Source organism: Carlito syrichta, unplaced genomic scaffold (genome assembly GCF_000164805.1).
Source record: "Carlito syrichta isolate Samal-C Ts95f unplaced genomic scaffold, Tarsius_syrichta-2.0.1 Scaffold144165, whole genome shotgun sequence".
Taxonomy (NCBI): domain Eukaryota; kingdom Metazoa; phylum Chordata; class Mammalia; order Primates; family Tarsiidae; genus Carlito; species Carlito syrichta.
The window spans coordinates 81,708-92,956 of NW_007088261.1; the positions used below are offsets into that span (position 1 = coordinate 81,708).

At 51.6% G+C, this 11,249-nt stretch overlaps 1 protein-coding gene across 1 annotated transcript in view; it reads right to left on the reverse strand.

The window, feature by feature from the left end:
- CDH3 (cadherin 3) overlaps window positions 1–6,444 on the reverse strand; it is a 51,919-nt gene extending 45,475 nt beyond the window's left edge. The window contains exons 1-2 of the mRNA XM_008050332.2: window positions 6,394–6,444; window positions 6,071–6,185 (exon numbers count right to left, since the gene is read on the reverse strand). Of these exons, the coding sequence (XP_008048523.1) occupies window positions 6,071–6,185; window positions 6,394–6,444 (166 nt within the window). The remainder of the gene's footprint in view (window positions 1–6,070; window positions 6,186–6,393) is intronic.
- Window positions 6,445–11,249: the final 4,805 nt, after the last annotated feature.

Below are 11,249 nucleotides of genomic sequence, written 5' to 3' on the forward strand. Positions count from 1 at the left end.
CACTCACCTCGGCCTCCCAAAGTGCTGGGATTACAGGCTGAGCCACCGAGCCCGGCCGGTGGTTGTTTTTTAAAGGCTGACAGAATCCCCTCCAGGCTGCAGTTGCTCTGGTCCTGCTTAACTTCAGGGTGCTGAGGTCCTACTGCTTGAGTGGTGAACCAATCCCACTGCCCGGGTTGGCAAGGCCAGGTAACTAAATGAAATGAGGAAGAAAAGTTAGCTGAGGCAGACATTACTCTAATCTGAGAAAAGTCAGGAATGGAAGTCGAGAAAGGATGCTGGAGGAAGGGCCCAGTGTCCTGGCTCCAAGGGAGACTTCAGAGACACCAGCCTCCATAAGGGGACAACCTGGACTTCGGCTATGGGTACTGCCTTTCCCAAACACATTGCTGCCTGTGATGGAGTGAGAAACTCTGGGCCAGACCCTGCCTGCTTCTTAGTTGGTTCTCCCCTGCTTACACTCCATGATCCAGACAGATTAAATGTATTTAAGTTCCTGGAACCCATCACACTGCTCCCCTGCCAGAACACTCTCCGCCTCCTCTCATGCCCAACTCCCTTGCCTAATTCTTGTCAGCTTCTGGCTGGACATCACTTCCTTCAGGTCCCTCCAAGAACATGTCAGCAACCTCTTCTACAGGACTCTATTTCTCCTTTCCCACCTCCCACTCGATCGCACAGATGCATATATTGGCCGATTTTGTCTGTCTCTCCCCAGTATCAAGTAAGAGGCCTTTGGGGTCTGGGTTTTTTTGCACATTTTGTTCACTAATGCATCCCCAGTATCTGGCACTTAGTAGGTGCTCAATAAGTAGTTGCTGAATGAAGGATTCATTTAAATTGCCTAGTAACTGACCTGTCTCCTGCCCCCTCTGATTGTGAGCTCACTGAGGTTAAGGAGCTGTGGGCCTTGCTTACCTGACCATCTGGCACCCAGTAGGTAGCCAGACATTTGTTGGCTGAATGACTACTTCAGCTTGGCCTTGGATCTCTGATACCTCACTGTTTCTATAACGAGGAGCTGGATTTGACTACCTTGGCCAAATGAAGAGGCTGCTGCCCACCCACACACTGGCCAGGATAAAAATCTCCAGCCAGGAAGACGTTCTCACCTAAGTGATTAAGGGTCCTTTCAGATTCCCTTTCTACTTTGGGGAAAAGAAGCAAGTACTAGCTTAAGAACAAAGAAAGACTGCCTCCACACAAATGATGGGACCAAGTACATCATAAAGACTTGCTGTCTCTTAGCACAGTGCCAGATGAGACTCAAGAATCCAAAAGGCATGGGTCTGTTGGCATAGGAGGATCCAGAAGAGACCCAGCTACTTCAGGACAGAGAAGAGCTGACCTCTCCATACAGGATCACAGTGTTGGGATTCTCAGATAATCCTCAGTTAACCCAGCAATTGTGCTCCCAGGTCTATACCTACCAGATCCAGGTACATGCCTTCACCAAAAGCCTTGCCCAAAAATGTTCAGAGCACTACTTGTAATAGCCAGAAAACAGAAATGACTTAAATGCCCATTGTGGAAAGTTACACAACGGATACTATACAATGAATCAACCATAACCACATCCAGAATTATGCAAGAACTTCACAACTGTACAGTGAAAGAAGCTAGATCCAAGGAGATAACTATGATTCTTTTACATAAAGTTCAAATGCAGGCAAACTAACCATGACATTAAAAGTCAGAAGAAAAAGTCAGAATAGCTAGGCATGGTGGCTCAAACCTGTAATCCTAGCACTTTGGGAGACCGAGGTGAGAGGACTGCCTGAGTTTACGGGTTCAAGACCAGCCTGGGCAACCTGGTGAGACCCTGTCTCTACAATAAATAAAAAAAAATTAGCCAGGCATGATGACTCGTACCTGTAGTTCCAGCTACTTGGAAAGCTGAGGCTGAAAGATTGCCTGAGCCCAGCAAGCAGCCTAGGTGACAAAGTGAGACTCCAACTCAAAAAAAAAAAAAAAAAAAATCAGAATAGTGGTTATCTTGGGGGAGGGTCCTTGAAAGGGAAGGGGCATCCCAGGCACTAGCAACACTGTTTCCCGATCTGTGGGCTAGGTACATGGGGGTCTGAGGTTTGTGGTGCACAAACCTCACAAGCTGCACTTACCATTTGGCACTTTTCTCTATTTGCTATTCTTCAATAACAGTGGGTCTTTGAAACGAGACCACCCAGCCTCAGGACCAAAGCTTCAACTGGTTTGGGCAGGGGAGGCCCTTCTCTCCCTCCTTCTCCAAATGCTTTGCAGAGATGGTTTCTGGCCCCAGAACCTCACCTCATCATGAGCAATGCCTGTCTTCCACAGCAGGGAGGAGAGGGAGCCCTGCACTGGGTAGCCTAGGAACAGAGTGCCATGTGAGGAGGGGGGGAGGGAGACTAGAGGTTTGAGACCTGCTCCCCAGGCACAAGCTAACAGTGATGCAGGACCGTCTTCAGCAACTAACCCTACTCTGCTGCTGAGCCATGAGGCTCAAGCCCCAGCTCCCATTCATTCCTCAGAGGCAGATTTATGGGGCACTGAGGACTCCCCCCGGGCTGTGGAGGCAGACAACCAGGATTTAAATTCTGGTCTTACTGCTGGATTACCTCATGACCTCTCAGAATTCTTTAACCTCATTTTACAGCTAAGTGGAAGTTTTCACCACTTGCTTTGCAAGGCAGCCATAAGCACAGACAAATACTAACATTAGACTGCAAGCTCCCCAAGGGCAGGGACTGTTTTGTTCAATGCTTGAGCTGCAGTTCCAGAACATGTAGATGCTAAATATATGCTTATGGAAAGAAAGAAATTTAAATAGAGAGCATAGCCCCGCGTAGGTAGGGGCTCCAAAATAAAGGGCAATTTTTATGCCCACACCTGAAATAAACAAAACCATCTTGACATTAACTCATATTCAGATTCATTACTGAACTTTGAAGTTTCTTCTCAAAGGTTGACTAAGGGTCAGCTGACCATGCTGAGGACCATAATGAAGTACTGGATCTGTTTTACTGCCATGAAGCTGCCAGTCTCAACTGTTCACCAGTAAGGATGGGGAGACCATTGTAGCTTACTCATTTGAAGCATGGCATGAACCATGCAAGTCCCTTCCACCCTCCTCTCCACTGTCTGCTTCCAAAACACCCTTGAGGGAAAGTGGGCCCCAGACGCTCTCCTTCCCTCCAGATTAACCTCTCCTCTTGGTCTACTCAGCCCCCATTACTAGGACCCTTAGAAATTGTATACAAGCCAGTTCCCTCTACAGGAAAGTTCTGGAAAATTCTACAAAAGGAATAAATGACTAAATGATCTTGGAGGTGAGGATTGTTCCTGGTAGCTGTGGGACTCAGGGTTCCAACATCCCACCACTTTTCACCCATCTCCTACTTTCTGGTAGTAAAAAGTGCCAGGGAACTTGGGAGTCAGAAACTTCCACTCAAATCCAGCTGATCACTAGAATGATGACTTTGGTGAAGTCACAATTGCTTAGGTTTGATCTGTAAAAAACGGCTGACCATCACAAGGTTGTCATAATCTTTGTAAATACCTATGGGCATCCTATTAAGTACCAGGTCCTGAGCGTATACCAAGAGATCAAAGTGGTGTCTGTGACCCTCAAAGGAGTTCAGGAGTTGTTTAGCCTAGTGAATTGAATTCATTAAGCTGTGCCTCTGTTTCTCCACCTTGAAAACCTCACGTAGGGCTAGGTTACAGGTTTTTCTGAAGTTCCAACTCTGAGATTAAGAGCTCAACTTGTTTAATATTTACCTTACCTGCTTCAAGGGAATGTTGGGAGGATAAAGCAAGCTCAGAGTTGTAGAAGGGCTTTGAAGAGGAAGATGCACATACAAACAAGGTATTAATTACATCAGATAATTTCTTTGAGCTGAACTTCATAGACATCCTTGATATTCATAACCCAGGGGCGAACAATTGGGGCAAACGTTCCTTAGCAATATGGAAACTGTTGTCTGCTTGGCCAAACTTCAGAGTTTATATGTACCTGCAGGATAACCCTTTCAACAGGGCTGGATCCAGGCTGGAGTTCCTGTGTTTTAAGGATGAGGAATTAAGGTGGGGGAGGGGTGGGAAGAGGTAGAAAAGTGTCAGCTGAAGGCTCAGGGGAGAAATACCTATATATTTTGTCTTGATGTATTGGGACCAATTGGGCCCAGAAACTTTTTACTTAAAGAAAGCGGTAGCTCATGTCACAGGAAGCCTACTCTAAGAACCAGTCCTGCTGCAGGGAGACTTGAGGTAAGGCTAAGCGTATTAACCCACCCTTTGTTTTCTAACCCAGGTGTGCTCCTGGCACAAACCACCATTTTCACAACCATAAACCAGACATCCGAGAAAGCTGAATTTCCTCAAAAGGCTTAAAATGGCTGATGTCATCAGGAAGCACTGGCCAACCCGACCATGAAATAGAAAACCTGATCACTGCTTCCCCCAACAACCTCAACCTAGTGAAGTGACAGCTAATCTGATATTTCTTGCTTCGGCAAAAAAGATAAGGCTCAGACAACACTCAAAGCCACAGCAGGCTTGGAGCCTGCTCCAAGAACTTGACAATGGAGAGGAGGGGTGTAGATTTGGCAGAGATCTGGTTAGCAATAAAGCTTCCTCAGGGAGCCGGAATTGGATTTGGGGCCCTGCCCAAGTTAACATTTTTACAGGTTGGCTGAGTTGCAGTTTGTTAGCCAGCCAGTAATAAACCCATGCACAAGAATTTAAAGTTTATGAGGCATGGCCTCTTAATGCCTCTCCTAGGCTCCCTATAGCTGAGGGTTTAAGGAGCCTGGCCTAGCTTGGGTGTTAATTGTTTTGTCAATCTGCAGAGTTATTTAAGAAAAGAAATTTTTAAAAAGGCTTCCACGGACTCAAGGTCCCCAATCCTCTTTAGGAGAAACAAAGGAAAGATACTCTGTTCCCCAGGCATTGACACCCCCACATTCAAGCAGTGGAAATTTGTATCTGGGGTGAAGGGCATGTTGATGAAGGCATTAGGTAGAAAGGATTCTCGATGTTTTGAAAGCCAAGTAGGCTATACACCCCCTCCCAAAAAAACCACATATACAAGTTCTCAAACAATTTCACAGTTTAAGGATCTTCTGAAACTCCACCCAAGGATCTAGGGTTACACCCCTGTTTAAGAACTTGGGTTTCATACCTGGAGGAGTCCTCATTGTCCTCTCCACCGGAGGGAAAGAGCCCTCCACCAGCCTGCAGCTGCCTGGGTCTCATAATACACTGGCTCTCCTCAAAGTGACCCTCAAGCTCATGTTTTTGAACTTGGGGGGAATGAGTAATTGGGAGATCAAAAATGTGCTTTGATCTTCCATCCACCGCCCCCATAGCCCAAGGCCTGCCGGCTCGGGACGCTCCCCTCCCCCCAACAACCTAGTGCCCAGTCCCAAGACACTGGCGACAGGGTGTCCCAGTACTTGATGGCCACGGCCCAGGTGTGCCAGGCGCCAGTTTCCAAGCAGGCTGCAGGGGCGCGGGCCCTCCGGGAAGGGCAGGGTTAAGAGTGCATTCCAGCTGCCGGAGAAGGGGGGCGGGGGAGGGGAGCGCGGAGAAGAGAAACAGACCCGGTCTGTCTGTCGGAGACACAAAGCACGGTTCACAAAGGGGGCCCGAGAGGGGCGAAGGGGGCTGCCCCGGGCATGGCTCATCCCCACACCTGCGCGGGGGTCGGAGGAAGAATGTGGAAGGCGCATTCCTCCTGAGGCCAGCGGGGAAGAGCTTCCCACGTCGGGGCTGGGTAAGGGGCTCAGTCGACCGGCACCCCAAAAGAGGGGGTCAAGGTAAGCCGCAGCTGCGGGACAAGGAGGGACTGCACGTCCCAGGCCGCTATGCTGTCCTGTCCAGCCTTCTCCCTCAGCCACCCGTAACCCCCCCAAATCCCAGAGCCCCCCCCGACGCCTTCTGCGCCTCCCCAGAACCTGGGGTGGCGCTAGAAATCTCCTGACCCAGTCTGAACACCCCCCGCGCGGGCCACAGCGGAGCGGACCACGTGCGGCCCCCAGCCCCGCGGTTCCACCCCGGCCGCCCGGTGCGGGGGAAGGGGGTGTCTTACCTTTCTCCAGCGCCTGACCTGGCTCCAATTCCGTGCCTCCCGCGTCCAAGGTCACTTCAGCCACCCCGAAGTCCGCGCGGCACGGCTCAGAGGCCACGCGCGGCAGCCAGCAAACCTGTGCCTGGGTGAAGAGGGGGGAAGAGGGAGCCTGGGCGTGAAGCGGGCCGCCCCGCACACCCCATCCCGCGGAGTCCTTGCGGGGTCTCCGGGGCTCCCCCGGCCCCAAGGAGCGCGGTCCCGCGCACTCCCCGCCGCCGCCGCCGCCGCCGCGTGCGGACCCCGCCCGCCCTCCAGGGAGCAGTCAGGGCACGGCTGTGGAGTACCTGGAGGACGAAGAGGAGGAGGGACGCGAGAGGCCCACTGGGGAGTCCCATGGCCGGAGCGAGAGGGTGAAGCGCTGACGCCGCTAAGCTCTCGGCGCGCCTCTGAGCCCGGCGGCTCGCCGGAGCGCGCGGGAGGAGGCCAGGTGAGCCGGGTGGGTGCTGATTGGTCCGGCGCCACGCGGCCCCGCCCCCTCGCAGGTGGGGCCGCGGCGGCCGCGGTGAAGGCACCCGCAAAGCCCCTCCGGTCCTCCCCGATGCCCTCCTGCTCGCTCTCGCCTCTTCTGGAGCTGCTCCGGGCTGGGACTCAGTTCCTGTCTCTCGGGTTCTGGGTTCAAGGGGGAAAAAGCCGGCACTCCGCTCCGCGGCTTTCGCAGCGCGGGAAGAGACGTGTGTCTTTGCCTTGCGGCTACAGCGGATAGAAAGTGAAGACGCCTGTGAGCGCGCCTGAAAGCAGAGGCTCCTCATTCACACTCCCCGGAGGCGCTCTGTTACCCCAAAGCTTTGATGGCGGCCGGCGTGTCCGCCCACACGCGGCTGCGGCGGAGGCCGCCAGTGCCAGCCCGCAGAGAGGAACCGAGGGTTAAAACGGGCAGCGAGGTCCTCAGGGACCGCGGTACAGCATCTGATACGACTTGCCCGAGAGTCATTACTTCCATTTCACAGCTGGACACACGGAGGCTAGCAGAGAAGGTCCCGGAGTTTGGAATCCGTAGTGGCGCCAAAGGGTGTGATTATGGGTTATTAGCCCCATATAAATAGCGTTTTCTCAACTTTATGTAAAATGTAAATAAGAACACATTTTTTAAAAAATAGCCCCATAATCTCCAGCACTCCCCGCCCCATATAAATAGCGTTTTCTCAACTTTATGTAAAATGTAAATAAGAACAAATTTTTTTAAAAATCGGTTTTTTAAAAATGAGTCTGAAATATTGTACATAGTCTAAGTAAGAACTGCTTGCTGTGCAAATCAGTCGTCCAGTGAGTCGCCCTTCGAAAACAGCGTCCCACACCCTTCCTGGGAGATCAGCGGCGGAGCCTGAGATTCGTTCCTCTAAGTTACTCTCACTCCACTACGTTAGACACAAAGTACTTTCTTTCCTCCTCGCGGCACACACGTGGACCCGGGGCACAGAAACCTTCCGACACTATCATTCCACCCTGCATGCCCTTTTCCCCACGGAGTTGAGCCAGTCCCACTCCAAGCTCCCGGAGTCCTCCCCCACCTGCTCCGGCCTTGAGAACCTCAGAATGGCGCCTCCTGGTCCCTCTCCCTGCTCCCCTCCCCAGCTCAGGTTTAGGGGCTGGAAGAAGGGACTGGAGTTTTTCATGATAGATTCGTTGGTCTCACTTAGGAACCTAGCGCCAGGCCTGTGACTAAACGATGGACACTTGTGCTACGACCGTGCCAGTCCTTCTCTCACATACTTGGCATCGGCGCTGGGCTGGCACTGCCTGGGTTCAAAGCCAGGTCTCACCACTCACTAGCACTGAAGTAAAGTGAAATAACCCCTCAGAGTCTGAGTTCTGTATCTGTCAAAGGGAGCTACTATGACACCTACCTTCCAAAGTACTAGGATTAAATGAATTAACACACAGAGAAGAGAAATAAATACATTCACACTTTTTTTTTTTTTTGAGATAGGGTCTTGCTCTGTTGCCCAGGCTGGTCTCAAACTCTTGGCCTCAAGTGATCCTCCCGCCTCAGCCTCCCAAAGCCCTGGGAATATAAGCGTGAGCCATCGGGCCCAGGCTAATTAACACGTTTAAAACGCTAAACTCAGTACCTGGCACAGAGCAAGTGCCCAAATGTTGCCTGGTATTATTGCTCTCGGACCCGGCTCATTTGGCCTCCTGCGTCTCTCGAGCTGTTTCTCTCTTCTCCGGCATCCCCACGTCCCCTGACTAGGAGAGTGAGAAGCATCTTAATCCTTCGATTTCACGGCTGAGAGTAAAGCGAGCCCTTGGCATCTGGTGTCTCGGGAGCGCTCCTCTATTCGGCGGGCGGCCCAGCAGCTGGGGGTGGGGGACGGCCCACGCGCAGGAAAAGCTCGAGGCAGCTCGCTGAGCTCCGCGCCGCCCTCGCCCCGCTCTCCTGCAGGGGATGCTCTCCATGCCCGAGGGGAGGTTGGGTACCCGCGCACCCGCGCACCCGCGCCGCGCAATGGCGCAGGCCCCAGGCGGGACAGGGTGGCCAGGCCTCTCCTCGCCTCGCAGGTTCCCCCGCGCCCGCCCGGAGCCAGACGAAGCCATTAGGCGGACAGTTAAACACAAACGAGCCTCGGGACGCAGGCCCTAATTAAGTAAACACCCGGCTGGAGGGCTGTTGAGCGCGCTCATTTCCGCCTCCTTCCCGGGCACTCAGCATTCCGGGCGGGGGCGGAGAGAGCAGGGGAAAAACCGAGAGTCAGCTCTTCTGCCGCAGCTTGGACCACACCACTGCCTTCTTAGCTCCACTTGTCGGTCGTTCACTCATTCATTCATTTGCTAACAGCATTTGCTGACAGCCTGCTATGTGCCAAGCACTGAGGTTACAACAGTGAACGAAACCAACATCCCCGCACCCTTGGACTTGCCATCCCAGAGTGTGTGCGTGTGTGCGAGCACGCGTGTGGGGGGCGGGGATAGAGGAAAGCAAATAAATGAGTAAAGATATGTTAGGTGTGTTATGGTCAGTAAAGATATGTTAGAGGGCAGTATGTGTTGTGTAGAAGAACAAGGACAGACCCGGCCGTGCAGATTCACGAACAGGTGGAGGGGCTAGGGTTGGAAATTGTAAATAAAGTGATCAGAAGGTGTTACCGGCAGGGTCTAGCAGGAAACAGCGTCCAGCTCCGACGTTCAAATCTTAAAGAAAGGTTAGAGGAACGGGCAGGATTCAGGGAACCAATAGGGGTGTTGAGGCACCAGTGAGCAAGATCCAGAAGTCATTACTACTTTGAGGACTAAGGGCAAAGAGAGGAAGTGGCGGCATTGGAAGTCCAAGGATGGAGCAGACAAGAAGCAGAAATGTGGGTCCCTACACTTCGAGAGCTGTGGTTGAGGAAGGGCAGCCACTGCCCAAAGCAGAGCAAGGAAGGTGCAGGGAAACATCCCCGACATCTCTCTCCTCTTGCCCTTCATCTCCTCCCATCAGCAAACCCACTCAGAAGCCTGAGGGGCAAGAAAGCCCAGCAGATGAGGTCTCTTCGGGATCTTTCTGCCCAGGCACAGTATAGGACGCAAAAGGCAGAAAATGGATGAATGGATGGAGGGTGGGGAGCAAAGAAGAAAGCCCACAGACCTCATTAAGAAAGGAACATAGGAACAAGGACCCGAAGGAAGTGAAGGAACAAGTACTTAGGGAAGGGGTATTCCAGGCAGAGAAAACAGGAAAAGGCCCTGAGGCAGTGGATTGCTTGGAACCGCAAAAAAGCCAGAGTGGCTGGAATTGGGTGAGCAAGTAGGGAATGAGTCAGGGTTTGGGAGGGCGGGAGCAAATCATGTAGGGCCCTGCAGGCCATTGTAAGAACTTTGACTTTTATTTTGCAGGAGGAGAGGAAGCTGCTGTTGGTTCTGAGCAGCCAGTGGTATTGAGAACAGATTACAGGGAACCAGGGCAGAAGCTGGGAAGCCAGTGGGGGCACTTTTGCAGTCATCCAGACAAAAGATGAAATGGTTTAAGTTGGTCATTGTGGAGGGTAAGAACCAGCACTTTGGGAGGCCGAAGTGAGGGGATTGCCAGAGTCCATGGGTTCAAGAACAGCCTGGGCAATTTGGTGAGACCTCATCTCCACAATAAATAAAAAAAAAAAAATTAGTCGGGCATGGTAGCGCATGCCTGTAGTTCCGGCTACTTGGAAGGCTGAGGTGGAAGGATCACCTGAGCCCAGCAGGTCGACGCTGGGGTGGCTGTGAGTGTGCCGCTGCACTCCAGCCTGAGCAACAGAGACTCCAATCAATAATAACAACAACAACAACAACAACAACAAGTGTTGGCAAGGATGTGGAGAAATTGGAATCCTTGTGCACTGTTGGTGGGACTGTAAAATGGTACAGTCCCTATGGAAAACAGTATGGTGATTCCTCAAAAAATCAAAAACAGAGAAGGAAGGAAAGAAAGAAAGGAGGAGGTCGGGTGCAGTGACTCACACCTATAATCTCAGCACTTTGGGAGGCTGAGTGAGAGGATTGCCTGAGCCCATGGATTCGAGACCAGCCTGGGCAACTTGGTGAGACCTCGTCTCTACAGTAAATCAGGAAGTTAGCTGGGTGTGGTGGCATGTGCCTATAGTTTCAGCTACTTGGAAGGTTGAGGTGGAAGGATCACCTGAGCCCAGCAGGTTGAGGCTGCGGTGGCCATGAGTATGCCACTGCACTTCAACCTGGACGACAGAGTGAGACTCCGATTCACAAAAAGAAAGAAAGAAAGAAAAAAGAAAGGAAGGAAAAAGGGAAGGGTAAGAAGATAATTTTTAAAAGGAAAAAAAATCAAAACCAGAATTACCCTATGATTCAGTAATTCCACTTCTGAGTACATACCCCAAAAAGTGAAAGCAGGGACTTGAAAAGAACATATTCATAACAGCATTATTCATAATAGCCAATAGGTGGGAGCAACCCAAGTGTCCATCAACAGATGAGTGCACAAACAAAATGTTTAATAGCCATAGTTTCAGTTTTGCAAGATGAAAAGAATTCTGTAGATGGATAGTGGTGATGGTTGCACAACAATATGAATGCACTTAATACCACAAAAGTAACCAGGCTCGGTGGCTCAACCTGTAATCCTGCTCCTTTGGGAGGCTGAGGTGATTGAATTGCCTGAGCCCACGGGTTCAAGACCCGCCTGGGCAGGCAAGACTTCATCTCTACAATA